This window comes from Ipomoea nil, unplaced genomic scaffold (assembly GCF_001879475.1).
Source record: "Ipomoea nil cultivar Tokyo-kokei standard unplaced genomic scaffold, Asagao_1.1 scaffold0728, whole genome shotgun sequence".
NCBI classification, from domain to species: Eukaryota; Viridiplantae; Streptophyta; class Magnoliopsida; order Solanales; family Convolvulaceae; genus Ipomoea; species Ipomoea nil.
The window spans coordinates 194,704-221,562 of record NW_017617156.1 but is presented as its reverse complement, the minus strand read 5'-3'; the positions used below and the strand labels follow the sequence as shown (position 1 = coordinate 221,562).

Sequence of the window (26,859 nt, the reverse complement as noted above, 5' to 3'; positions counted from 1 at the left end):
GACAACGATGACGAGATCGAGATCCAACTCTCGCCACACCAACGGTTCCCGCGGCACCCAGCTCGTCGCAAACGGGAACGTCCCCAACAGGGCCCCCAGCGTCCAACCGGCCGCCTCCAACAGGTCGGGAGGAGACCTGAGGGCCCAGCTCACCAACCACCGCAGCAGTGGTGCACCACCCCCCATGGCTCCCGCTGCTACGGCTCCCGCTACCGCTCCAACTCGCGCCCTCATCCAGGAGGGGATGGCGGTCTTCGAACAAGCCTCCACGGCACTGGCCCGTGTTGCGGCGGGCCTCCGGGCAGAGGAACAAGCCGACCTAGGCGCCACCCAAGGGGGCGTGCCGCCGAGCGCCATACCGCCTCCACCTCTCTCCCGGGGGCGCAGCGGGCCGAGCGCCGTGCCACCTCCGGCACGGGCCACACAAGGAGAAGTCAACTCCCCCCGCCCGACGGACAGACGAGAAGGAGGGAGCTCCCGCCGAGACCGTCAGCACGGTGATGATGGAAGGGCCCCAACCCAAACCAGGCCCGCCCTGGAACGGTTGGGCGAGCGCGTGTCGGCACGGGACAGGTTGGGTCCGAGGCCGGCCGCCAATGACCCACCAGCGGCCGAATCGTGCTCCCGCAGGCCGCCACGACAAGCGGCGGGCACTCGGAGGTCGCCAAGTCACGGACCCCGAGCCCGACCGCCACAGGAGGCGGGCTCGCGTAGATCCCCAGACCGTGAGACCCGAGCTCCCCCGCGACGCGGACAGCCCGCCCAGGTGGAGCGAACAGGTGAGACAAATGGCCGAGTCCCGAGCTCCAACCCGGACGAGGTCAAGCAGTTACGGAGAAGGATGGACGAGCTCCAGAAGAAGTTCGATGAAAGGGACGGGTCCTCAGAGTCCAATGACATACTGTCCACCCCGTTCGTGAGTTCTATCATGGAGGAACCCCTGCCCAAGGATTTTCGTTTCCCCACCGTCAAAGCGTACTCGAGAACCACAGACCCGCGGTCGCACCTCACCAGGTACAGGGCCGCCATGATGATTACCGAAGCTACCGACGCCATCCTATGCAGGGGATTCTTTGCCACTCTGGACGCACAGGCACATGACTGGTTTGGGTCCCTCCCAGGGGGATCCATCTCCACCTTCAAGGACCTAACCAAGCAGTTCCTGTCCCACTTCGCCACCAGCATACCAAGAAAGAAGCAGATTGCCGACCTGTGCGACCTGAAACAGAAGAGCTCGGAGTCATTAGCCGAGTATCTCAATAAGTGGAAGAAGGAAGTCATGGGAGTCGCCAACTTCGATGGTAAGTCGGCTATACCAATTTTCAGGAACAATGTGAGGTCGGGTGCTTTCCACCAGGATCTCATCCGGTACCCCCCGAAGAACTATGCCGACCCGATGGACAGGGCGGCCAGATATGCTGACGCCGAAGCTGCCAAGAAGAGAAAAAGGGAGCAGGAAGAAGGGAGAGGTCGGAAGGACAAGGCCCCCCAGGAGGAACGCGGCAGGGCATCTCGGCAGCATCGTCGCAACCACGCCGAGGGACCCAGGCTGAACCCCACACATTTCCTTACCCCGCTGACGCACCCCGTGAGTGTCATCCTAGCCCACGCGGAGGACCAGGGGATCGTCGAGTTCCCGAAGGAGGAGTGCATGAAGATCTCGGCGAAGGGCGACCACAAGAAGTACTGCCGGTTCCATCGCCAAAAGGGTCATGACACGGACGAGTGCATCCTCCTGAAGAAACAAATTGAGGAGCTCATCCAGATGGGTTACCTGGGCCACTTCATTAAACGGCCCAGCCAACCCCAAGGCCAGGGCCGGGACAACGTATGGAAGAAAGGGAGTGGTGGCTCCGCGCCACCCAACACGGCACCCCGCAAGAGAGAGCACGGCCAAAGCTCTGAAGAGGACGACAAGACGACAGAAGACTCCCAGCCCCCAAAGAAGCGGTCCATTTATGTCATTTTTGGAGGACCCGAGGGTGGCGACACCCAAGCCGAACGGAAGAAATGGGCGAAGAGTCTATACGTCGGGGAGGTGACACAAGCCCCACGGGAGAAGAAGCTACGGAGGGAACCCATCACCTTCACCGATGACGACCTGCCGGATGGTCCCCTACCACACCGAGATGCCCTGGTGATCAAATTGGACGTCAACAACGTGGTGGTGCACCGAGTGCTCGTAGACACGGGCAGCTCGGTAAATGTCATGTACTACGACACGTTCATCCAACTCGGCCTCCCAAGGGACCAGCTGGAGCAGGTTAGGACCCCCTTGTCCGGGTTCACGGGGGACTCGATCGAGACAGAGGGGTTGATCAGCCTGGACGTGGAGATAGGCACCTCCCCTCACCTCAAGAAGTGGAGGGTCGAGTTCGTGGTTGTAAAAATCAGCTGCGCCCACAACATGATATTTGGCCGACCCGCCCTGGAGGACCTCAGGTGCGTGATTTCCATGGAGCACCTGTGTCTCAAATTCCCAACGCCGAACGGGGTCGGGACTGCCCGGGGGGACCAGAGGGTGAGTCGTAGCTGTTACCTACGGGCGTGCCGCCATATGGGCAAGAAGGACCTCCAGGTCCACACCATAGCCGAGAAGGCATTACGAGATGAGACGGGTCGGCCCCGTGCCGAGCCCATAGTCGAGTCGGAGGAAGTCGTCCTGGATCTCAACCGACCCGACCGGGTCGTAAAGGTTGGGGTCGGCCTCCCGGATGAGCTCCGAGCTCGCATCATCGACACGATCCGGAGTTACAAGGAAATCTTCGCATGGGGCCCCGAAGACATGCCGGGCCTCAGCCGCGAGGTGATTACACATAAGCTTGCTGTGGACCCCTCGGTCAAGCCAGTCCAACAGCGGGAGAGGTACCTCTCCACAGACAGGAGGGAGTTCGTGAAAAAAGAGGTCGACACCCTCTTGGAGATAGGTTACATCAGAGAGGTCATATACCCCACCTGGTTGGCTAATGTGGTCCTCGCCCCGAAGCCGCCCACCTGGAGGGTGTGCGTGGACTACACCGACCTCAACAAGGCCTGCCCCATGGACCCCTTTCCGCTTCCCAACATCGACCACCTGGTGGACGAGACAGCAGGGTGTGCCCTCATGAGTTTCCTTGACGCATTCAGGGGGTACCACCAGATCTTTATGGAGGAAGCTGATGAGGAGAAGACAGCTTTCACCACTCCAGAAGGGGTCTACTGTTACAAGGTCATGGCCTTCGGGTTGAAGAACTCGGGTGCCACCTACACCCGGATGGTAGCCAAGGTGTTCAAGCAAGTCCTCGGTTGCAACCTACAAGCTTATGTGGACGACATGATAGTGAAGAGCACCGAAGCCAACCTGCACACGGACGACCTAGTTGAGGTATTTTCAATTATGCAACGTTTTCATCTGCGTCTTAACCCCAAGAAGTGCACCTTCGGGGTCCACGGGGAGAAGTTCTTGGGGTACATGGTTTCCAAGAAGGCATAGAGCCCAACCCGGACAAGGTAAAAGCTATCCTGGACATGGAGCCCCCACGGTGTCTCCGGGAAGTCCAGCGCCTCAATGGGCGACTAGCGGCCCTCGGTCGTTTCCTCTCGAGGTCGGCCGAAAGATCTCTGCCATTCTTTGGAGTACTCAAGAAGACCAAGGGGTTCGAGTGGTCTCCGGAGTGCCAAAAAGCTTTCGAGGATCTCAAGACATATCTGATGTCGCTCCCCCCACTAGCCAAACCCGTCAAGGGGGAGGTCTTGTACTTGTACCTCGGCATCTCCCAGGCCGCGGTCAGCTCTGTGCTGGTCCGGGACGATGACGGGGTCCAACGGCCCGTGTACTACACGAGCCGAGCTCTACGGGGAGCGGAGATCAGGTACACGCCCGTCGAGAAAGCCATATTTGCGGTAGACATCACCACAAAGAAGCTCGGCCATTATTTTCAGGCCCACCCCGTTCACGTCCTTACCAACCAGCCCCTAGATGCGGTGTTGAGGGCCTCGGGTCGGCCAGCAGGTTGGTCAAGTGGGCCATGCGGCTTAGCCAGTATGACATACAATTTCGGACCCGCCCAGCCATCAAGGGGCAGGCACTAGCCGACTTCATAGTCGAGTGCACTGCCCGGGAAGCCACCGAGCAGGCCCGAGATGAAGACGAGGAGTGGTGGACTCTGTCCACAGACGGAGCTTCGGGACCAAAAGGCTGCGGAGGTGGGGTCGTCCTCATCACACCCGAAGGGTTCAGAGCCTACTACGCCCTTCGTTTTGCCTTCAAGCTGTCCAACAACGAAGCCGAGTACGAGGCGCTCCTCGGAGGGCTCCGACTAGCACTAAACATGAGGGTCGAGAAGCTCAAGATCCGATGTGACTCTAGACTAGTAGTGGGCCAAGTCACAGGAGAGTTCGAGGTAAGTGACGAGAGGATGAGGAGGTACCGGGATGTGGTGCTCCAGCTCCTGGGCCAGCTAATAAACTATGAAGTCCTACAGGTACCCCGAGTCCAAAACACGGATGCCGACATGTTGTCCAAGCTCAGCCAGGGGGCCCCGGAGCACATCTCAAAAATTGCCCGAGTCGAAGACTTCGAGAGGTCGAGTCTGGAATTCTACCCAGTCCTACCCATACATAGCCAACCCCCCCCCCCCCCCTGTTGGTTGGACCACCTCAAGGAGTACAAACAGACAGGTACGCTACCTCCTGATGAAGTTGATGCCAAGCTAGTGAAGTGGCGTGCCCCCACATATGTCATCATGGGGGACACGCTTTATAAGAGGTCGTACAACGGCGCCCTACTCCGCTATTTGTACCCGGACGAAGCCAGGTCGGTCATGGAAGAAATCCACGAAGGGACCTGCTCCGCCCACCAGGGCGCCTTCACCATGGCCCGTCGAGCCATCCTGCAGGGGTACTTTTGGCCGAGAATGGCCAAAGAGTGTGCCGACTACGTAAGGAGTTGCGAGACATGCCAGCACTTTCAGGTCGGCCCCGGCCGACCCGCCACGAACTACACACCGATCAGCTCGGTCATCCCCTTCTCCAGGTGGGGGGTGGACATAGTAGGGGCCCTGCCTATGGGGTCGGGCAAAAGAAAGTACCTCATAGTGGTTGTCGACTACTTTACCAAATGGGTAGAGGCGAAGCCGCTGGCAAGCATCACAAGTGCCCGGTGCAAACAGTTTGTCTACCAAGACATTCTATGTCGATTTGGGGTCCCGATACAACTCATCACTGACAACGGGCGCCAATTCGAAGGGCAAGAGTTCGAGGCATTTTGCGCCGAGTGGCGCATCAACCATAGCCGAGTCGCCGTTTGCTATCCACAAGCCAATGGGCAAGTGGAGAACGCCAACCGCACCATAGTAAACGGTTTGAAGAAGAAACTTGAATCCGCAGGAGGAGCATGGGTGGAGGAGCTCGATGCCATCCTATGGGCCTACCGCACCACCCCCAGAAGGGCCACCGGGGAGACACCGTTTTCGTTAGCTTACGGCTTTGAAGCCCGAGCCCCCGCGGAGGCGGTCATACCTTCCCGGCGAGAAGAAAGAATATGACCCCGACACCAACGAAGAACGCCATAGCGCCGACCTCCACATGATAGATGATAGAAGAGAGACAGCTTCTATCCGAGCTGAAAATTACCAGCGGCAAACCAAGTCCTACCACGACAAACGAGTGCAACCCCGTTATTTCCAAGTAGGGGACTATGTGCTCCGAAGGAGAGAAGCAAGCCAACCCCAAGCCGGAGGGAAGTTCGCGGCAAACTGGGAGGGCCCCTACATGCTGGCAGCGGTGGTCCGTCCCGGCAGCTACAAACTCAAGAACCCCAAAGGGAAGGAGATACCTAGAGTTTGGAACTCGGAGCATTTGTTGAGGTATTACCAGTGATCCACCGCAGACCAACTCGACCGTACGGAGTTAGCGTCACCTCCATTAGTGTTTTGCAAATAATGTCATAGGAGGCGGCAGGCCCCCTCCATTGCTATGAACAGACTAAAAGTTATGTAATAAGAAACACCTTTTCTTGTTCACCCATCGCGAAGGAAGGAGTTTTTGTACCCGACTTCCCCAAACATACCCAAAGGGGGCACGAGGTCCGACCTCGCGTACCAACCCCGACGGAGAAGCCCCCGGGTCCAGTCTAACAAGGACTCGACTATCGTGGCTAGCATACCCTAAGGGGGCACGAGGTCTGACCTCGCGTACCAACCCCGACGGAGGAGCCCCGGGGTCCAGTCCAACAGGGACTCGACTATCGTGGCTAACATACCCTAAGGGGGCACGAGGTCCGACCTCGCGTACCAACCCCGACGGAGGAGCCCCAGGGTCTAGTCCGACAGGGACTCGACTATCGTGGCTAACATACCCTAAGGGGGAACGAGGTCCAGCCTCGCGTACCAACCCCGACGGAAGAGCCCCCGGGCCTAATGTTCAAAGATCCCACTCGGGCAAGGCCGAGTTGCCAGCGACTCGACCACGACCGAGTCCCAGCAACTCGGCCAAGGCCGAGTCCTGGCAACTCGGCCACGAGGGTCTCGGCTACGGCCACCACTCGGAGGGTAGAGCGGAAGACGGAACCCATATGATAAAGAAGGGATGACGCTAATCAAGTCGCTATCAAGTCTAATCCTTGAGGTTGGGGTCGGCCACGTTGGGGTCGGCCACGTTGGGTTCGGTCACGTTGGGGTCGGCCACGTTGGGCGGCAGGCCACGTTGGGGTCGGCCACGTTGGGGGGTCGGCCACGTTGGGATCAGCCACGTTGGGGTCGGCCGTGTGGGGCTCGGACCCATGGAGTACGACTCGTGTTTACTCTCCTTCATTAACGAACCTCGGCCCAAGACGCCTCGGCACAAGGCACCTCGGCCCAAGAGGGGCAACCTCATGAGCTCACCCAAGAGGAGGACGACTACCTCATGAGCTCGCCCAAAAAGTGAACTCAGAAATCAAAGTCTCATACACGATGTCAGGGAGTCCAAGACTTGTTAGTGTTCTTCCGGAAGAGAAGAAGTCCCGATTGCGATGGAGTCACACCAAAGTCGGCCAAAGAGGAATGCGGAAGAGAAGAAGTCTCGCTCATGATGGATATATTATGATTGGAGCAAACCGACCCGGGAAAGCGGAACAAGGAAGTATGGAATAGACCCGGGACATAGTGGTTGGGCCCCGTGCTTGGCCCAAGGTGCCTCGGTCATGGTGAGCTCGGTCACAAGAGGTCGGCTAATTTTCAACTCGGGACAAGCGCACAGGAGTCGGCTCGCAAGGTGTCTACTCTCTATCGTTGTCGACTTATCACAACGAAGAGAGTGGGGGACTCGTGATGGATATATTGGACCCGGAACGAACCGACCCGGAGAGACGGACCCGAGAAGCCCCTCGGCCCAGTCAAGTGGGCCGTGGCCGAGTCGGCCCAAGGCATCTCGGCCTTGGGCCGAGTCCGGCCACGGGTGGGCTCGGTACACCCGAGCCCACCACCATGGACTCGGCAGCTCGGCCTTGCCGAGTCGGCTGAACTCGGCTAGGCCGAGCTCGGCAGCTCGGCCATGCCGAGTTGGCCCGCCTTGGACCCGGTCCCGGGGGGGGCGCGGTCAAGGCGGGCCGATCCAACTAACCCCGATTCTAGGGGTACGGTTGGGGAGTTTGAGCTGATATAAAAGGACTCCCTCTTGTCCTAACAGGGGACCAGATCATTACACAACACAATCGATTCCTAAATTGCTATCTTCTAGCCTTATTGTCCTAATCAAGCCTTGTAATAGCTTATTAGCGATAATTAATACAATATACGGTCCCTGCGACCTACGGTCCCCGCGACCTTATTATATCTCTGCGTCCTATTATTTATTTCGTACGTATACTTATCCGGGTTTAATAATTCGGGCTACCCCCGGGGAATTAAATCCATCAATTTTGTATTATAACTTTGATCTTTAATTAAAAAATAGTGCACAAAAAAGATAATAGACAATATAGTGAATATAATCAATTGATGAATTTGAACGTAAAGAATTTTTACATTGGAGAAATATAAAGACAATATAACTAATAAAATTATTTCTCTTAATTAATTTATTGATAATGAATAATTTTTTTTTTAAATAAAGCACTGTAGAGACAATGTAGCGAATATAATCAATTGATGAATTTGAATGTAAAGAATTTTTATATTGGAGAAAAATAAATACAATATAACTAATGAAATTATTTCTGTTATTTAATTTATAAATAATGAATAATTTTTTTTGAATAAAGACATTGTAGACACATAATTCTAAATTAAAGAAAGCATATGTATTATTTGTTGTTGTAGCTACTAAATTATTACGGAGTATTTAATAAGAGTAAAATAGAGTACTAATTATGCCAACTGTGATTGGGATGAGGTTCGACCTAAGACCTTTCTTATATTGAAATCAATGAGTAAGTTAACGGTGAACTAACAGACATTAACGGAAAAGATAATATTTAACGGAAAAGTTAACGGAAAATCATATTCATTAAGGATAAATTAGGAAATCTTAAGGAAAAATTAAAATCTGATCAAACTGAGTCATTCATTTGATTAAAAAATTTAACCGCCATTTTTTCTGCCCATTATAGGCCTAACTCTCTTGAGCTCTTATTAGTATAGTAGATAGTAGATAACTTACCCATATGTACTCGATTGCAAAAATTGTGAGTACAATAGTAGTTCACGTATCAAGTAATAGAGTACTAAACTACAAACATAAGAGATGAATATATTGAAAATATGATTTATCCATTTCTATATTAATATTGTTTAGCGTTAATTTCAGTCCAAAATAACATCTAATTATCCATGAAGGACTAAATAAGCCACCACATTGATGACTAATTAGGGATATTATTACAACGCTATATTATTAATTATACTTGCCCTATAACTCAAATATTAAACGAATTTGGTTGGCATGACTGTGCACTCTCATCCTTTAAGAAATCTCGGAAGTTCAAACTTTCTTCTCATATGAAAAAATCAATCTAACTAACACTTTGCCCCTTAATTGGACTCGTCTGGTGCGAATGGAAATTAGTCTGATATCTTTTATAGTTAGGGCATGCTCATTACATACACAATCATTACTCCATGGACCATGGTTCACACATTTGTGTGAACCATAAATAAAAAGTATATTATTTGTAATTGTATACATAAAGTACATTATTTGAAAGTACATGATTTTTTATATATTATCAAATAATATAAGTTTAGTATGTTAAAATTGTATACTACATTTATAATTCACACAGCTATGTGGACCATGGTCCACACAATAATTTGTTGAACACACACCTAGTGCTCTTAAAAATATCAAATATTAAAAGCGCAATTTTCCCTTTAAAATAATATATTTAAGAATGAAAGACACATGTGTGCATGAGACGATTAATTCAACTGTGGCATCTGCAGGATGACAATATTGCAAATATTTGCGCGCATGAGCAAATCAGTTAGTCATAGGGATAAAATTTGGAAAGAATGATCAGAGATTGAGTCTCACCAGCGACAGCCTGGGAGCAACTTTAGCTCTCAAAGTGAACGGGCTCCTTGTGCGCAGTAAGCAAATGTCTAGCTTCTGTGATTCAGTTGAGTTACTATGATTTACATACTCCCATATGCTCTATCAAGCCGGGGTATGGAGACCCTTGAGGTTGAGGATTCAACTTTTTTTTGGAACAATATTTCGATTATTTGATATGAAAGTAACGGCACAATAAGGCAGCAATACAGTCCGCCGTTAACGTACAAATTAAGTACCTTTACATGCTAATTAATTCCCTTATTTACTGATTTTATTTTATTTTAAATGATACTTTTGATTTATAACATGAAAAATGATAACTGTAATTCTAGTGATAAATTTTTCATATAATGTAACATATCGTGATTGATTAACTAATATAGGAACTTTAATATGAAAATTAATTACAATACTTTAGAGAAACCTGATTGATTAAGTTTTCTGCAGCTTTTAAAAGAGGAAGTGATAGTTATTATTTTTATTGTAAATTTTTATAATTTCTTTTTATAATTCATTAGTTATTTTAATTAATTATGCATTTATTTTGTTTTATGTTAATAATTAATTAATGTTGTTTGGGTATTTTTATTATTAGTTTAGTTTTAGTTAATAAATTGTAGTCTTTAGTCCATTAGCCCGCAAATTATGCCATGGAATCGTGTTCACCGAGAATGGTGAACACAAGGCAAAACGACGTCGTTTTTAGGCCAAAAAAAAAAAAAAAATCGCGGATGTGGAGTTAACGGCGCGCGTTTGATCAAATTATGAATTTTCTGTTATGAGATTATGAATTTTATGAAAATTCATAATCTCATAACAGAAAATTCATAATCGCATAACAGAAAATTCATAATCTCACAACAGAAAATTCATAATCTCATAACAGAAAATTCATAATCTTATAACAGAAAATTCATAATCTCATGGTTCCAAAGTGAATGTGTAGGCATGGTTCCAAAGTGAATGTGCAGGCATGGATTCATAATTTATGAATGTCCGTGATTTCGGACGGGAATATGTAGGCATGGTTCCAAAGTGAATGTGCAGGCATGAATTCATAATTTATGAATGTCCGAAATTATGAATGTAATGAAAATTCATAATCTCATAACAGAAAATTCATAATCGCATAACAGAAAATTCATAATCTCATAACTGAAAATTCATAATCTCATAACAGAAAATTCATAATATTATAACAGAAAATTCATAATCTCATGGTTCCAAAGTGAATGTGTAGGCATGGTTCCAAAGTGAATGTGCAGCCATGGATTCATAATTTATGAATGTCCGTGATTTCGGACGGGAATGTGTAGGCATGGTTCCAAAGTGAATGTGCAGGCATGAATTCATAATTTATGAATGTCCGAAATCTTTGTTCACCTCAAATTAAAGTGAAACCACAAAATGTGAAAATAAAGAAGAAAAGTCACGCAATTAACTTAAAAAAAAATTAAAAAAAAATAAAAAAAAAAATAACGGTGTACTAACACCGTTAGAACCGTGTTCACCATGAATGGTGAACACGGTTCCATGGCATAACGTCTGCCATTAGCCAAGCCCAATCAATTAACTTGTCTTTATTAGTATTTTGTGTCAAGTATTTAGCCCAATTCATTTAAATCCCGTCGTTATATCGTGCACCACGGTGCATAATCGATAATGCACTGCGCGTCAAAAAGGCATCGTTTTTACAGTTATAATGGAGTGACACTACAGTGTGTCTAAACTGACACTGTCTCACGTATTATTTTTATATTATCAAATGAAGCTGCAGTTATATCAAAATGATACTATAGTTGTGGTGAAATGAAACTACAGTATATATAAAATGAAACTGAATAACATTTCACATATTTGAGTGTATATTGTACAATGAAGCTGTAATTATATTGAAATGATCATGTAGTTGTGTTTTAAGGAAACTATAGTGTATATAAAATAAAATTAAATAACATTTTCACATATTTGAGTGTATAAATATTGAACTGAAACTGCAGTGTATACAAAATGAAACTGAAGAATAAAGTTATTTTTTGCGAAGATTCTGTTTCTTTTCATTAAACAAAACAACGTTGTTTTGATGCGCGGCGCATGATCGATCATGCACCGCGGTGCACGATATAATTTGCGATTTAAATCTATACTGTTCTTCTTCTTTCGCTAACAACATCAGCGATAGAACGAGAGATATCCGATGCAGAACCTTCTATTCCGTGGCAAATTATACTGGGCACCTAGGCGCACAATGCATTGTGCACCCTGGCCAAAAACGATATCGTTTTGGACCTTTTCGCGTGTCTGCTATTAACTCCTTAAAAAAAATTCATGTTCGAATGTACAAAATTGTATAATAGAATACACATAATTTTATACCTGAAAACACAGAATTTTATACCTAAATATACAGAATCTTATACCTGAAAACACAAAATTTTATAACTGAAAATTCTCATGTTTAGAATGCACAAAATTATATAATAAAATGCACAGAATTATATAATAGAAAATTCCCATATTTCGAATGTACAAAATTATATAATAGAATGGACACAATTTTATACCTGATATTCTGGAAGGCGCGGGGCGCACATTGCTATGTGTGCCCTAGTGCACGATATAACGAGCTATTCTGTTGTTAATCTTTCTTGATGTCATTTCTGCTTCCTCGTAATTTATTTGCTTATTAGCCTTTCTTTGAGTTTTGGGTTTAATTATTTTGCATTCGGAATGAATTTTTTTTTTTTTTTTTTTTTATTACAAAGGAAGGGGGATACCCATACAATCTATGCCTACACTGAGGCTCGAAACCTAGACCTCCCACATAGGGGAGCAATTCGATACCAGTGGACCACAAGCCACCGGTAGCATTCGGAATGAATTTAATTATCTTGCACTTGAGTTGATTATTTATCTTTGATATTTATTTCTAACACTTTTAAATTGTTACGTCAGTTAATTTAATTGTCTTTTTTTTTAAAGAAATTTAATTGTCTTTAAGTCTATAAATTGTACTATATGAATTCCCTGTGAGTTCGATCCTTGCTTTGCACGCTATCACTACAATTGACTTGTGCACTTTAACGACATTATAATTAAAATTGTCCATCAGAAAAAAAAAAAAAAAAAAAAATAGTTGGTAGTTGGCGACTACCCAAGACAATGCATCTGCATGTGTCCACTAGCTAGGCAACATTAGTGAACGCGCACCATCACCTTAAAAAAAAACAAAAAAAACAAACAAACAAAACAAAAACTTTTTACAAAAATTTTGGATGAAAAATCATGTTAGCAAAAGAACCTCACCAATCTCTCATCTCTAGTTCTTTCTTCGTCACACGAGACAAATTGTAGAAAATCCTAAATTTCATACAAAAAGATTTATATAATGATTTAACAAATGTTGTAATCGCTTAATGTATCGTCTCCTTCACATCAAAGAGAAATTTCACAAGACAAGTTGGTCAGACTATTAACTTAATAAACTTAAGATTACAAGTTCAACATTCTCATTTTTGAACAAAAAAAACACCTTAAACTACTAACCAGTCTTATATATTCTCAAAAGAGAATCAAATCACATTTGATTTACATAAACTTATGAGCAATTCTATTCCTACTTGAATTCAGATAATTGGGACTACATATTCTGCAACAGAATGATGCTCTACTTCAAGATTAAGTTATTGCGTTTAAATAAAACTAAATATCAAAAACTATATAAAAATTAATAATAATACTGTATTATAGTACCTTTTAATTAATAATGTAATCTTTGCTAACAGTAACCCTTTCTAAACATCTTGAGCATAGAAATCAATGATGTCTCTGAGGTTGAGCTGAAACAATGAAGAACAATCATTTTGCATCAACCACAACATGTGCTCAAACAAAATTGCATCCACATCCATAAATATCACTTTATTATGTTTAGACCCCTCAACATAATTAACTTTCCTCCCATCTTCTTTCCTTAGCATGTCAATCAACACCCTAAAAGGGTTCTCTTCCAGCACAAATGGATCCAGCAAGAACTCCCTCCTCTCTTTCCCGACCACCACCGTGACTGGACTATCTGATTCTCCGAAAACATCCTCAGACAGTGGCTGATAACCTAGCCGATGGCTCGAGAATCGCCTTTTCAAGATTGAAACTGGCAAGGCTATGCAGTCCATCATGAGGTCGAGCTAGAATTGAATTTGTGTGGATCGTTGGAGCAAGTTCTTGGACAAGAATGGGTATTTATAATACCTCTAAGCAAACTTTTTTGCCAATATTAAACTTGTTGGGTGTTTATGAAGTGGTGTTGGACTTGGTGTGTTGTTGTAATATAATGCTTGTTTGGGAGTGCAAGAAAGGGAAATTAAAGTTTTTGTTATTATAATGAGGTGAGAAGGTGTTGAATTGGCCAGCCAACGGCTAGTGAAGATGCATATGTAAGTATGCAACAAAAGACAAGAATACCATGTTTTACTTTTTCTTTTTTTTTTTTTTTTTTTTTTTTTGATATTTGTTTTACTTTTTCTTTGATGTGTACTTTTATATTAACATAATCATCAGTAGTTTTCATGGTAGTTCCATTAAATTGTGTTGATTATACCGTTGCCGAATGATTTTTGTTTTTCATAATTTTTATAAAAGTAATGTGAGATGTATCTTGTATTAATTACCAAATAATAACACTAAACTCATTATTAAATTTAAATATAATTTTAATACAATCTCATATTAAAATAGCATTATTTTCAGCGACAGTTAACTCTCGTGTAAAGAACGAATGGGAGAATCAAGAATAAAGTGGGGAAGAAAACAGATTAAAGAGGAGGTGTGTGTGTGTGTGTATATATATATATATATATACTTTAGAAGTAATAAATATTGTAACTTTGTGAATTGAAGCAACAGCATCATAACGATCAATTTACTTGCAATTGAATTGTGATAAACGTACAGTTATTAATTAAAGCAAATACAGTACAATAGATTGAGATCTATGTAATGAATATTTATCATTTATTTGTTATTAACAAATTGGACATATGACTCATGGAATTGCAACAATAAAAACTAACATACGCAAAATCAGGTGTCAGCATCTCAGAAGAATAGAAGATAATGAAAAGTTACTATCAACAACCTGTGTGTTATTTGTGAAAAGAATTATTTTTCATTAAATGATAACATTTTTGTTTATTGGTAAAAAGAAATCATATTCAAAGATTTAAAATTTGACAATTAATAGGTTTGTATATTGTTATACCTCGCTAGCTGTTTTAGTTTCTACCTTTTAAAGTTACAAAATATAATAAAGTTGTGTTTTTAATTAGTCCTACTTAGAGTATGAACATCAATAGATATTTGAAAGTTTTTGGAACAATAGAGTATGACATGGTGGGGAGGGAAATGGAAAGAGAACAATTTGTATGCTTGGCAAAACAAAGTTATTGGAACAGTAAAGCAATCAGACAAAGAAACAAGGTTATGCGCGTTTCGCGCACAGCAAAGTCAAAGTCGGGTGCTTGCATTTTTATTTTTTTTTAATAACAGATCAGTTTGTGTTTTTTTTTTCTCTTTTTTCTTTTTCTCTTTTCATCTTCTCTTTAATTTCCGAATCACACTTACAAAAACTCCTCAAAAAATCACAAAATATCTCCACTATTATGAATGTTCATAGCACACAATTCAAGTTTGTTCTCGTACAAAACCCAAACAAGGAAATCTTAAAACCTCTTATAAAAAAAATGTCATGTGTATGTAACTAGACTAAAGTTTTGGGTATTATTTGTGTTTTATAAGTTCCTTACCATTTACTATTGAGATAAATTAAATCTCATAAAAATTAAAATTTTGTTTAAAAAAATATTATGATGATAAAATATAAAATTAAAGAAAGACTGCATGAATTGGTCTTGAACCAGAAGGCGAGTGGTATGTATAGGTAGCTTAGCCATCCGGACAAGGCTGGTACGGTTAAATTTGTATAATATACGTACTATATGGTCACATTGTTCCATACATATCTAGTCATACAATATCTATCTACTATATTAATAAGAGTTAAAGAAAAAATATCTGTCAAATTATCAAATTAAATGAATAGTTTAGATTGTTCATTTTTAAATTTTTCCATGAAATTTCTTAATTTATCCTTAATTATATAATTATCCGTTAATTTTTTCATTAAATATTATCTTCTCCATTAATATTATTATAAATCCCATTAATTCACCATTTATATTGCCTATCACGTGAAAATGGGATAATATTAAAGTCTAATATAGAATTATAATTACAACATTAGTCTAATTCTAATACTAAAGTCTTATCTTAAAAGTCTTAATAGAATTGTAACCCACAAATCCTTATAGAATTATTACTACACCATTAATCTATATATACTAGGGTTCCAATGACATTCTTATATATGAATGCCTCACTTAAATTATTCATAGTAAAATTTCAATTGGACCTCTCACCTTGTGCTCAGATGACATGTAGTGACATCTCCCATGTGGAAGGTCATGAGATCGAGCTTCAGTCGAGGCGTTGTTGACTCTGTGTGCTTCATTAGGTTGAGTCAGTCTTATTTCTAGTGAAACTTTTTTTGTTGAGTATGTAGTACTAACTCTGTTATAATGTATGTAGTATCTCTTCTCTCATACACAAAAAGTCAATATCATACCTCTATTGAAACACAAAAAAAGTCAATACCGCTCTCACTGAGATTTAAACTATAACTTCCCATTTAGAAGAGTCAATAATTCATGTCACCGACCATAAGGGTCATTTTTAGTGAAACTTAATTAAACTTATAACTAAAGATTTTCATAAAAGACTTACTAATAAAACCTTGCGGTTTTTTTGGAGTCAAAGTTTAACATGAAAGTCCATGGTTAGGTTTCCGGCTAACCAACACCAACCGCCGCCGTGGAGGGGTGCGCTGTGATTGACGCGTATTAAGTATCACGTGTGGTGGACTCTGTCAGTCAACCCTAATTAACCACCAATCTTGGTAGACTTTAAGTTGAAATGTCTATATCAATTTCATCTCCCTTCTACCCTCCTTTCGGCCAACTGGCAAATGGATTACGCCAAAGTTTGGACTATATATAATTTAAATGATCGCTTTTAATATAAGTATAATTATATGGACAAATCATACCTTATAGAAGCCGCGCGTATATTAAAAAGTTTGAACTAAATTTTTTCGAGTAAAAGTCAAACTCCGTGGGTGTCAATCGTTATTGTGTAGACCGTAGTTCACATAGTCAAAACAACGATGTATCCTCATTTAAGAAGAGACGGCACCGTTAATTTTTTTTTGATGTAAACCACAATATGGTCCAAGTCTTTCTCTATCCGTTTAATAGTTCAGGTCCACCCGATTCGCTCCGAGAGGCATAGAAGTTGGCACAGAGGGAATCGTCACTTGTGGGAATCGAACCCAAATTATCTCTGAATTCTCCCCCACAAAGAAAGCTCATTTGCCACTTGAGCTACCCTGTTGGGTTGCAGAAGGTTCTTTATTCTCACACATAAAGTACATTATTCTAACTCATAATGTCTATTATCTTAAAACATAATGGCTAGTTCATCAACATCTGAGAGCTTACTAAAAATACATTTTTATAACTCATAAAGTACATAATTTTAAAACATAAATTACATTATTACAAACCATAGACAATTGCAAAACTTACCAAAGGTAAAATCCTGCTTGTCATTTTTGTTTCTCAGATTTCTCGACAGTATTTAGCGAAGGTTTTGCATAAGAGTAGCGTATATATGAAGACTCATGGATCAGAGTTTTAAAATTTTTTACAAAATAATCAATTTGCCTTTTAGTATTTGAAATTTAAAATAAATTGTTAATGTTAACAAAATCTATAAGTAATGGGTTGAAATTACCTCTTTCAACATAATTAATAAGAATTTTGTATAAAGTAATAATTTATAGACTGAGTCTACAATTTTAGTAAAACTAATGAACTGGAACTGCCATTTTCTCAAGGTGGTTAGAAGAAAATTACTTTTGTTTCAATTTGTTTGTTATATTTATTCATTGAACTTGGATTTCGGAGTCTAAGGACACCTGGGAATATAATAAGCAACGTTGCATATGTTAAATAGTTAGTTGTTAGACTGTTATAATCCCCCAAACTATTCAATTGCATATGTTAGATAGTTAGTTGAGTATGTGGCGGGAGAAATATAGAAGAAGAGTAACCAAGCAGGCAAAATAAAAAATAAAAAATCACACGACCAAGTTGAGTGCCAACTAGGCCGAGTTAGGCACCGACTCGGTAGAGTTAGGCGCCCAACTCGGCGGATTTAGGTGCTCAACTCGACTGAGTCGGCGCTTATGGGTTAGTCTGTCAACCGACTAAAAGCCGCCTAGGTCTGAAATTGCCTAGGCCTAGAGCACCTAGCGACTAGTCAGTGCCTAGGCGACCGCCTAGGCCGATTTTTACAACATTGATAATAAGTCTAGAATATAGGGACTACCAAGCAATAAGCTAAGAATGCTAGGTTCCAAAAATTGACTCACAATGAGAACAACCTATTGGCCTTCTTAGTTTGTGTCGGTTAATTATGGACAAGTTAGGCTGATTTACTTCCTAGTCCTTTATCAGGGTCACAAGGTAGGGTGTATTCAATGCACACTTTTGTGCTTGACTTTAGCAATTAGATTTTGTGCTTGGTAATAGCAATTTATGAAGTGTAATAATTTTGAGGAAAATATAATATGTTTACATTTTAATTTAAAAGTATTATATTTTTTCTATGAGTAACAAACATTTTATTCTTGATTAGTATTATTTTTTCAATATAAGTATTACATTTCATTTCGATATAATCCGTAGTCTTACCGTTAAGGATCCGTGAGAGTTGAGACAATCACAGGAGAGTCACTCATGTTAGACATGAAGATAAATGATTTTAAAATATTTTAATCACGTCGTGGTTTTAATTCTCCAAACTAAACAATTAATGTAATTCAGTCGTATTTAGAGATTTAAAATATATTGATTTTCTATGTGATATATACAAATTAAATACGAAGACAAGAAGCAAATTATTGTTACAAGCTAAGTCTTCAATTGCGGTGGTTACACGTCTTAACTTAGACCTTAAAATCGCGGCGTGATGTTTTGCCGGAAAAAGATTCCGAAAACGGCCGACCCAACTCCTAAACACCAAACGACAATCATTGCCCAAATGCCGCTTTCTTCATGTTTGTTAGGTCAGCTGCTAAATTTTGCATTACTTAAAAAGGGAAATTTATTATTTCAATTTTTTTGGTTGCCAAGCGATCTACAAATTAGGTTGCTTATGTGATAGCTAAGCATGTTATTTCTTTGACTGATCGTATGGAATGGCTTTCATTCCTCATACTTTTATTTAGGATATATTTATTTCTCATATGATTTAATGAATGTTATCCTTTGTTTTATATGTTATTTTGTATCATACTATACTTAAATTAATCCTCGTTCGAACCAAATCGACTCAATTAAAGAACAAAGTGCTAGTCATATTAATTTTTCTATACAACAGGGGGATTTTGAACTCTCAACCTTTCTTAAAAGATGAAAGTACAGTCACTCGCGCCAACTAAAATTAGTTAGGCCTTTACATGCGGATTGTACCATTTGATATGCATAAATGCATAACATATTCAAGAATGTACAAATGCACCACAAAAATTCACAACCCTAGGACATGTGATCATGCACCATTAGATATACATAAATGCACCATATCATATTCAGAAATGCACCAGAATAAAATACACAAATGCACCACCGTAATGCATTCCTAAACACATAGTAGTTCATTCTTGGATACCTAGTGGTGACATGACCACACGTCCACATGGATACTTTGGTAAAGATCTACTTTGGTAATGCATTAAAATTGTTTTAAAGTCCAATTATTATCAAACCATATATACAATTTTCAATACAATAGTATACTGCTTATATGAAGTCTGATTTTCTTTTAACAAGTAAACATAAATATATCGGTGTATATTATGTGTTTTAAATATACTTAACTATTAATCTTATTATTTAATGCTCTGTTATATAAGATTACTAACTTATCAATACAGCTCAAACTACATTGAAGTTATATATATATATATATATATATATATATATATATATATATATATATATATTTCAACAGTTAACATCTATTTTTGCTTTTTAGCTTACAATCCTTAATAATATTTCACAATTTGCTAAAATAAATAAATATAAATACAGAGAATAACAAATAACAGTGCATTTCATGTAAATTTCACCCAAAGTGCACACATGCTGCACATAACATGAAATTTCACCCAAAGTGCACACATGCTGCACATAACATGCACTCACTAGACTATCAACTAACAATCGCTCTAATTATTTTATTTATTTTTTAATTTCTATCTTCTTTTTAATTTCGCCCGAATCCCACAAAAAAAAAACTCTCCAAAAACTTAATCAAATAATTCAAAAAATTAAGTTATGGCCCTAAAAATAATCCCATGGCTGCTGGTATGGAAACTATATTCAAGCCTACTTGAAAGACTTACAACTACAACTCCTAAAACATGTTTTACAAAGAACAATCACATACAAAACATTCAACCATATGTCAACTAAAAATGCAAACACAGATATCAATATGTCGCCGCAAAGAAAACCATTCTCGGGCTCTCGGTGAATCTAGGGAAAACAAAAGAGTAAGAGTAACGATGGGGAAGGCAATATATAGATTAGAAGTTGAATGAACATACACCTGTTAGCCTTTTTTTTTTTCCCCGCCAAGATCATCTAACTAGTCGAGCAAGAAGGAATTAAGGATGATGCATCTTGACGGTGGAATTTGGCCAGCCCATGTTTGCATACATCTGCATCGTCGGAACTGGCTGGTTAGCGTTACCGTACGTTGGAGGCCCACGGTTAAGAGGAGTCCCACCGCCATTGTCGTCAGAAGAGGCGCTCGAGGCATCCTCGGAAGGGCTGGCGGCTTCTGCAGCTTGAGCGCTGAAATTTAGCATATTTGATTGGGCTTGGGGCAGTGGTGTGGAGGACGGCTTATACTTGGGCTTTTTCCCGTCAGCTATGAAGCTGCCCACAATCAGCTGGTAGAGAATCGCACATTAGACTATATGAATATCATATCGACAAACCGAAGAAGAGTAGACACTACAATACCTGTACTTGTGACGCCGCCTTCAGCGTCCCGGCAACTCCGCCACCTACAACTTTGCCATCGGCCCCGGCCAATGACACACTCAAGCCACTCGGCATGCGGTGGCCATCGCTCTCCGAAAATAAGAACGAGCCTGATAACGAGATGATTTCAAACTGGCCCTGCAGGTAAGAAATTAACCAACATTTCTCGTCAGACTAGTATGCTAAGAAAAGCTGCAGATCTGCACGACAACTGCACACAGGATATCATCAATACATTGTGGAAACCAAAAAAAGCGGATGGCCTCGTTGAATAAATTGTTACAAGCTTTTTGGAACTTGCCATAGACAACAGAAAACAGTAATATAAAGTTGGAAACACGTTAAAACAAATGAAAGAGAAAGAAACAAATTTAGAATGTCCCGAAAAGAAGCAATTGTTTTATTTTGATTAGCATTTTTAACTTTGTACCTAATATGGCTCCATCTATTAAAAGTAGGTTGCTTTTGTAAAGGGGAAGCCCAGGATTATTGCTTTCCTCGATACAAGTAAATAATAATAATAATAATAATAATAATAATAATAATAATAACAACAATAACCGAAAGTGTACAATGCAGATCGGCACGTGTCAAGGTACAAAACCCATATAGTTGTACCCAGTACAAAACACACAAGTGCCAATCAACACCTTAGAATTTGTCATAATAATACAATGAAAAATATTATGACATATAACACACTAATCAAAAGATTTTTCAAAGATTGTAGTTTGTTGGAAATCTATAAGCAGATCTGTAAAAAGAAACCGTAGGGGACTCATGTATAGATAGAAGTTGCCGCCTAAACTAATTATGGTACCTTCTAATTTTGGTGTAATGAGTAGGGAAAAAACTAATATGTTATCTATATAAATATCGGCAAAGCTCAAACTTCTAACTTTAGCACAAAGGCATACCGAGCCCAACATGAGGACATTAAGCATGACTTGGCAATATAAATTCTATAGTATATCCTTATATAGAAACGTCAAAACAGATGTAACTGCAAACAGACCTCTAATGTCACAGTGCCACCGCCAGTTGACGGTTGACGAAGGGTAACGTTGCAAATGGCACCGATTGCAGAAAGAATGCAAACTGTTCTCGGTCCTTGTTGTGAAAATTCCATTATCTTTAAAGCTACATCCTGCAATATATAACAACAATCCTCGGATTAGCATCAAATCATATGCCAGAAGATCGAGGTAGTAGCATTCAAGTTACATAATGCATTATCGATTTGACACTCTCAAACTCTGACGAAAAGTGAAATCTAAGAGCAATAGAAACCCAACCAACAAGACGCAATATGATGGACAGCAATCACAGCATACATTTTTTTTTTTGGCCAGGTCATGAGGTGTCCAGAGCAGACCCTAACTGTAGGAGACACCTTTAAGCCCGTACCATACTCAGACTAATCCCCATTCGCACCGGGCCGGCCCAATTAAGGGGCAAAGTGCTGGCCAGATTGGTTTTTCCATACGAGAGGGGGTTTGAACTCCCGACCTCTCTTAAGGGATGAGAGCGCATGGCCACTCACGCCAATCAAGCTGGTTATCACAACATACATTTAACTAAGAATAACAAATCTTTTATTTTATTACTCATTGGCAGAGACGGCTAGACAACCAAAGGTCTTCCTTATGCAAGAGGCAAATCAATCTTCTCGTTTACCAAATAAACCAACAAGCACGCAGTGTATGTCCCATGAAGGGAAAAAACCGCTTTCATACAAGTTACCCTTTGCATCTAGTGTCCACACCTAATTACCTAAATCATTAAAATCACACGCCAAACCAATCAAAGGATCACAATACAATGAACCTATTAGCATGTAATGCTTACTCCAGTTAGACAACCAAAACTTCCACAAAACACTACAAACAAAATCAGGGATGAATCATGGATCATAATGGCTAAAAGATAGTCAAACCAATCAAACAATCATATAGAAGTGATTATCAAACTTATGGAATTGCTTCTAAGCAAAAGGTAGAAAAGTAGAGTAATTGGATCAATAGGATCAAATAAGCAAAAGGTGCAATCAAGTAAATAAGTATGCAACTGTATCAAGCCCTATAAAAATAAAGGGTAGTTCACAAGGTAGTCTACATGCCAAATTACAAGCAAAGCCTAAAAAACGAGCAGGTTACACACACCAAATTACAAGCATTTCAAACTGACCTCGAGAAGACCACTGTCTAAAAGATAGTGTGTTAAATAGCATGTTGCCATAATTTGACCAAACAAAACCATTTGACTTGTTTAACAGCAATACTATCGGGAGTAGAAACTAAATTGCAGACAAGTGGCAGCTGTTAATTTTGCAAATTAAACCTCTTCCCTCAACATGCTTGAAAATAGAACAGTTATGGACATGTGGTTTCAACTTTATAAATGCAAAAAATTGTTGTTTGCTCCTTCACTCAGGCTCCACTTTGAACACACTGATTGTGGAAAAAAAAAAAAAAAAACCAATTCACAAGTACAAAGAAAGATGGATCTATTAGCACCAAAAGGAAATGGAAAACGCATGTCTGTTCAACTTACTGATAAGAAGCAACGATACACATACACCAATGAAGTAATTAGAGTAGAACAGCAGGGGATACTTCCCCACTTCTTGAAAAATAATAATAAATAAATAAATAGAAGGAACACTTCCCTCGCCCATCTTCCTCAAACTCTCACTTGACAAACCATTTTATGAAATCTGAAGTGAAACCAGTATGAATATTGATGAGAATATTCAATGAACTTGAGACTTCCAAACGAAAACGATTCAGTTCCTTGGTGTTAATTACACTGACAAATAGCTGCTCCGTAAAAGGAGGAAAGGACAATGAAAAGACTAACCAAACCTACAGACTCAACACTTCCAAATGAAAATTGTTTGGTTCTGCATATCTAAAGACTAAAAAAAGCCAATGAAGTGAGCCAGAAAACTACTAATCTTTTCAGAGCAAAAATCAAATGCAACCAATGTAGATCCTTTATTTCTCTCACCCAGCCAAGTAATATGCACAATCATAGTAATTACACTTCTGTTTCCATATTCCACTGACCTCATAAAGTCATAAGTAAAGGCATTTCCTTTACTTATCAGATGAAAAATAAGAAAACAATTGAATAAGATACAAGCAAATGCAACAAAGGTAGATCCTCATCAAGCAAATACAGAAACATACAGTTTCAGTCTTTCAGATAATAGATACATTTAGTAGATTTGAGCAAAATAAATGTGTATCTATCATCATCATGAGAAAAATTTTACCTCTCCGGGTTCTACAGTAATTACATGGGGTGTGAAACCAACTCCAGCAGAACCTGTGAACCAAAAACAACTCTCAATCATAATTTAAGGTATTAACTATGAAGTCACAACCAAATTTAGGGAAATAATAGTCAGCATACCAAGAGCGTCCATTTGTTTCTTTACGGAGCCCGGAGGCCGACCTCGAGCCTTTTTGACCTGATTCTCCGAGGAGGGAGTGGCGGCGGCGCTAGAGCCGGCCCCGGCGGCCGCAGAGTCAGGGTGGGCTACCATGGATGAAGAAATCGGAGTGACCGGCGTAGGAGAGAGGCCCAGAGCAATGTTACCATCAGGGGAGTACTTCCTAGGCCGGCCCCTCTTCTTCTTGGCGGGCTCAATGCTGAAACCGGAAGCCCCAGGGGAAGAGCCATCGGAGTAATCCATGGTGGCTGCGGCGGCGGGTTTAGGAGCGGGACCCGGACCCGAACCCGCACCCATCATGGAATTGAACGGAAAGCGAGGGTTTTGCTGAGATTGCTGCTGCTGATGATGATGCTGCTGGTGCTGCTGGTGGTGCATCATGGCGCTGTTGTGGGCGGAGACGTTGTTGGGCATGGAGGCGTAGGAGTTGGGTTGTTGGGGTGGCGCCACCATCATGGTGGGCCCCCCGGGTTGTTGTTGGTGGTGGTTTTGTTGGTGGTGGTGGTGGTGGAATTGCGGCTGCGGGTGGTGGAGGGTTGGGGGGTGATGGTGGTGGTGGTGGTGGTGGGGCAGGGGGAGTTGGGAATCTTGAGAATCCATTTTTGTAAGTACAAAGAGAACAAAAAAGAACAAAAAAAAAAAAAATCAAAATCAACTGCTTCTACTTCGCCTTGAGAAAGAGAGAGTTTTGTTCTTTCTATGACTGTGAAAACCAAAAACAAAAACACATATATATAAATTAATCAGAAAAAGAAAAAGGGGTTTTGAAATGCCGGTTTGGAGATCGTGGATTTGGGTGTGGGGGCAGGGCAAGGGCGACGGTGCGGGCGGGTTGTTTGGATACTCAAAAAACCTAAACACAAATTGAGTTCACATTACAGATGATGATGATGAGAGAGAAAGTTCCATTGCATTTTTAACACTTCTATGTTAATGTCACCCCTTAATCTACCTAGTTGGCATTTTCAAAATCTAATCTTCAAAATCTAACATTGAATCCAACAATTGATTTTGTAAATCTTAATTTCCAAATATTTCCATTTAAGTAAAATTGTAATTTCCAAATTGTATGAGAAAAAATAAAATACATTTTTAATTATTCAATTGTTTATCATGTTGAAACGTAAGACTAATATTTTAATTTATTCAAAAATTAATAATGTTATTTTTCGAATTGTGGTCCCGTAAGAGCTTTATTGTAATCGTCTTAATCTCTCCTCATTTTCCGTTCCTCTTTAATGGAGCTCTTTAAATATAATCGACAAACAAATGCAAGGATTTCGTGAATTATATTACTCAGTAACCATGATGTGGAAGTTCGAGAAAATCATGATACTTTTTTGAAGAGTGGCGTGTTCACACATTGAAAAAGTATTAGAGAAATGTGAAATTACAAGAACATCCTCATAAAGCGATGATTAGAAATGATGTTACTCAATTCCTTCACATGAGAGATCAAATTGACAACTTGCATAACAATTCAGATGTAAATATTTAAACAAATTAAAAGACAAGTTCTTTTACAGTTTTACTTCAACATGTTAAACAATTAAGAGACCAAAAATGCATTTTTCCTTTATACAATAAAAAATGACATTTATTAGTTGTTCACGTGTTCCAAACGTTATTTCAAATGGTGGTCCCATAAGGGTTTTATTGTAACAACCCTATTCTTTCCTTCTTTCGCAATCCCTCATAATTGAGCTCTTTAAGTATAAATGACAAAACAAGTGCAAGGGTAACATGGATTTGTCATAAGCGTGATGTGGAATTTCAAGACTTTTTTTAAGGGTGGGGTGTTAAGACTTTGAAAACGTATTAGATAAATATGAAATTCCAAGAACACCATCATACAAGCGATGATTTGAAACAATGTTAGTCACTTAATTCACATGAGAGATCAATTTGACAACTTGTATAACAATTTAGAGATACTCCGTAATATTTAAATAAATAAAGATACAAGTCCTTCTATTTCAACATGCTAAACAAACAAGAGACCAAAAATTCATTTTTTTCTTTTGTACAATTAATTTTTTTTTTAAAAAAGACATTTTATTAGTCGTTCCAAATGTTATTCCCAATCGCGGTTTCCTCGGGGCTTTATTGCAACGGCTCTACTATCTCCTTCTTCTTTGATCCCTCCTTAATTGAGCTCTTTAAGTATAATTGACAAACAAGTGCAAGGATTTCGTGAATTCATTGTCAACATGATGTGAAACTTCAAGAAAATCATGATACTTTTTTGAAGGGTGGCGTGTTAATACATTGAAAAAGTATTAGAGAAATGTGGTATTACAAAAACATCCTCATAAAGCGATGATTAGAAATGATGTTACTCAATTCCATCACAAGAGCGATCAAATTGACAACTTGCGTAACAATTTAAACAAATTAAAAGACAAGTTCTTTTACTTCAACACTAGTATTTTTGCCCGTGCGATGCACAGAATGGATTTGTTAAAATATTTGGATCGATATATAATTATATAAATTATTACATCGAATATTATATAATGCAATTGAAAAATTGAGTTGAATCGAATGTATTGTCTGATGTTATCATTGCTTGAATTTTATCAAATAATTGCCCAATTAATAGTCAATGTGTAGATGTACACATTCGTAGTAAATGTGTAAATGTATGCATCCGGTGCT

The 26,859-nt window shown here is 40.8% G+C and overlaps 4 protein-coding genes across 4 annotated transcripts; 2 read left to right on the top strand and 2 right to left on the bottom strand.

Annotated features, from left to right (window-relative positions):
• Window positions 1–841: 841 nt before the first annotated feature.
• On the top strand, window positions 842–3,472 carry LOC109176674. Its single transcript, XM_019326080.1, has one exon. It carries the CDS (start codon window positions 842–844, stop codon window positions 3,470–3,472), a length of 2,631 nt encoding a protein of 876 aa, XP_019181625.1.
• A 535-nt stretch (window positions 3,473–4,007) lies between these two features.
• LOC109176673 (uncharacterized protein K02A2.6-like) lies at window positions 4,008–5,525 on the top strand. The gene has a single exon (XM_019326079.1). The coding sequence runs from the start codon at window positions 4,008–4,010 to the stop codon at window positions 5,523–5,525; it is 1,518 nt and encodes a 505-aa protein (XP_019181624.1).
• Window positions 5,526–13,307: 7,782 nt separating this feature from the next.
• Window positions 13,308–13,688, bottom strand: LOC109176672. Its single transcript, XM_019326078.1, has one exon. The coding sequence runs from the start codon at window positions 13,686–13,688 to the stop codon at window positions 13,308–13,310; it is 381 nt and encodes a 126-aa protein (XP_019181623.1).
• A 6,373-nt stretch (window positions 13,689–20,061) lies between these two features.
• Window positions 20,062–25,109, bottom strand: LOC109176689 (AT-hook motif nuclear-localized protein 8-like). The gene is made up of 5 exons (XM_019326101.1): window positions 24,162–25,109; window positions 24,022–24,074; window positions 21,760–21,891; window positions 20,724–20,882; window positions 20,062–20,650 (listed from the first exon to the last, which is right to left on the bottom strand). The coding sequence occupies exons 1-5, from the start codon at window positions 24,799–24,801 to the stop codon at window positions 20,363–20,365; spliced, it is 1,272 nt and encodes a 423-aa protein (XP_019181646.1). The 5' UTR covers window positions 24,802–25,109; the 3' UTR covers window positions 20,062–20,362.
• Window positions 25,110–26,859: the final 1,750 nt, after the last annotated feature.

Coding starts and splice junctions, on each gene's coding strand:
- LOC109176674 (XM_019326080.1), top strand. CDS start 842: ATGGACGAGCTCCAGAAGAAGTTCGATGAAAGGGACGGGTCCTCAGAG.
- LOC109176673 (XM_019326079.1), top strand. CDS start 4,008: ATGCGGCTTAGCCAGTATGACATACAATTTCGGACCCGCCCAGCCATC.
- LOC109176672 (XM_019326078.1), bottom strand. CDS start 13,688: ATGGACTGCATAGCCTTGCCAGTTTCAATCTTGAAAAGGCGATTCTCG.
- LOC109176689 (XM_019326101.1), bottom strand. CDS start 24,801: ATGGATTCTCAAGATTCCCAACTCCCCCTGCCCCACCACCACCACCAC. Junction 24,075..24,161: donor GAAACAAATGGACGCTCTTG/GTATGCTGACTA, acceptor TTTGGTTCACAG/GTTCTGCTGGAGTTGGTTTC. Junction 21,892..24,021: donor TTACTGTAGAACCCGGAGAG/GTAAAATTTTTC, acceptor TATATATTGCAG/GATGTAGCTTTAAAGATAAT.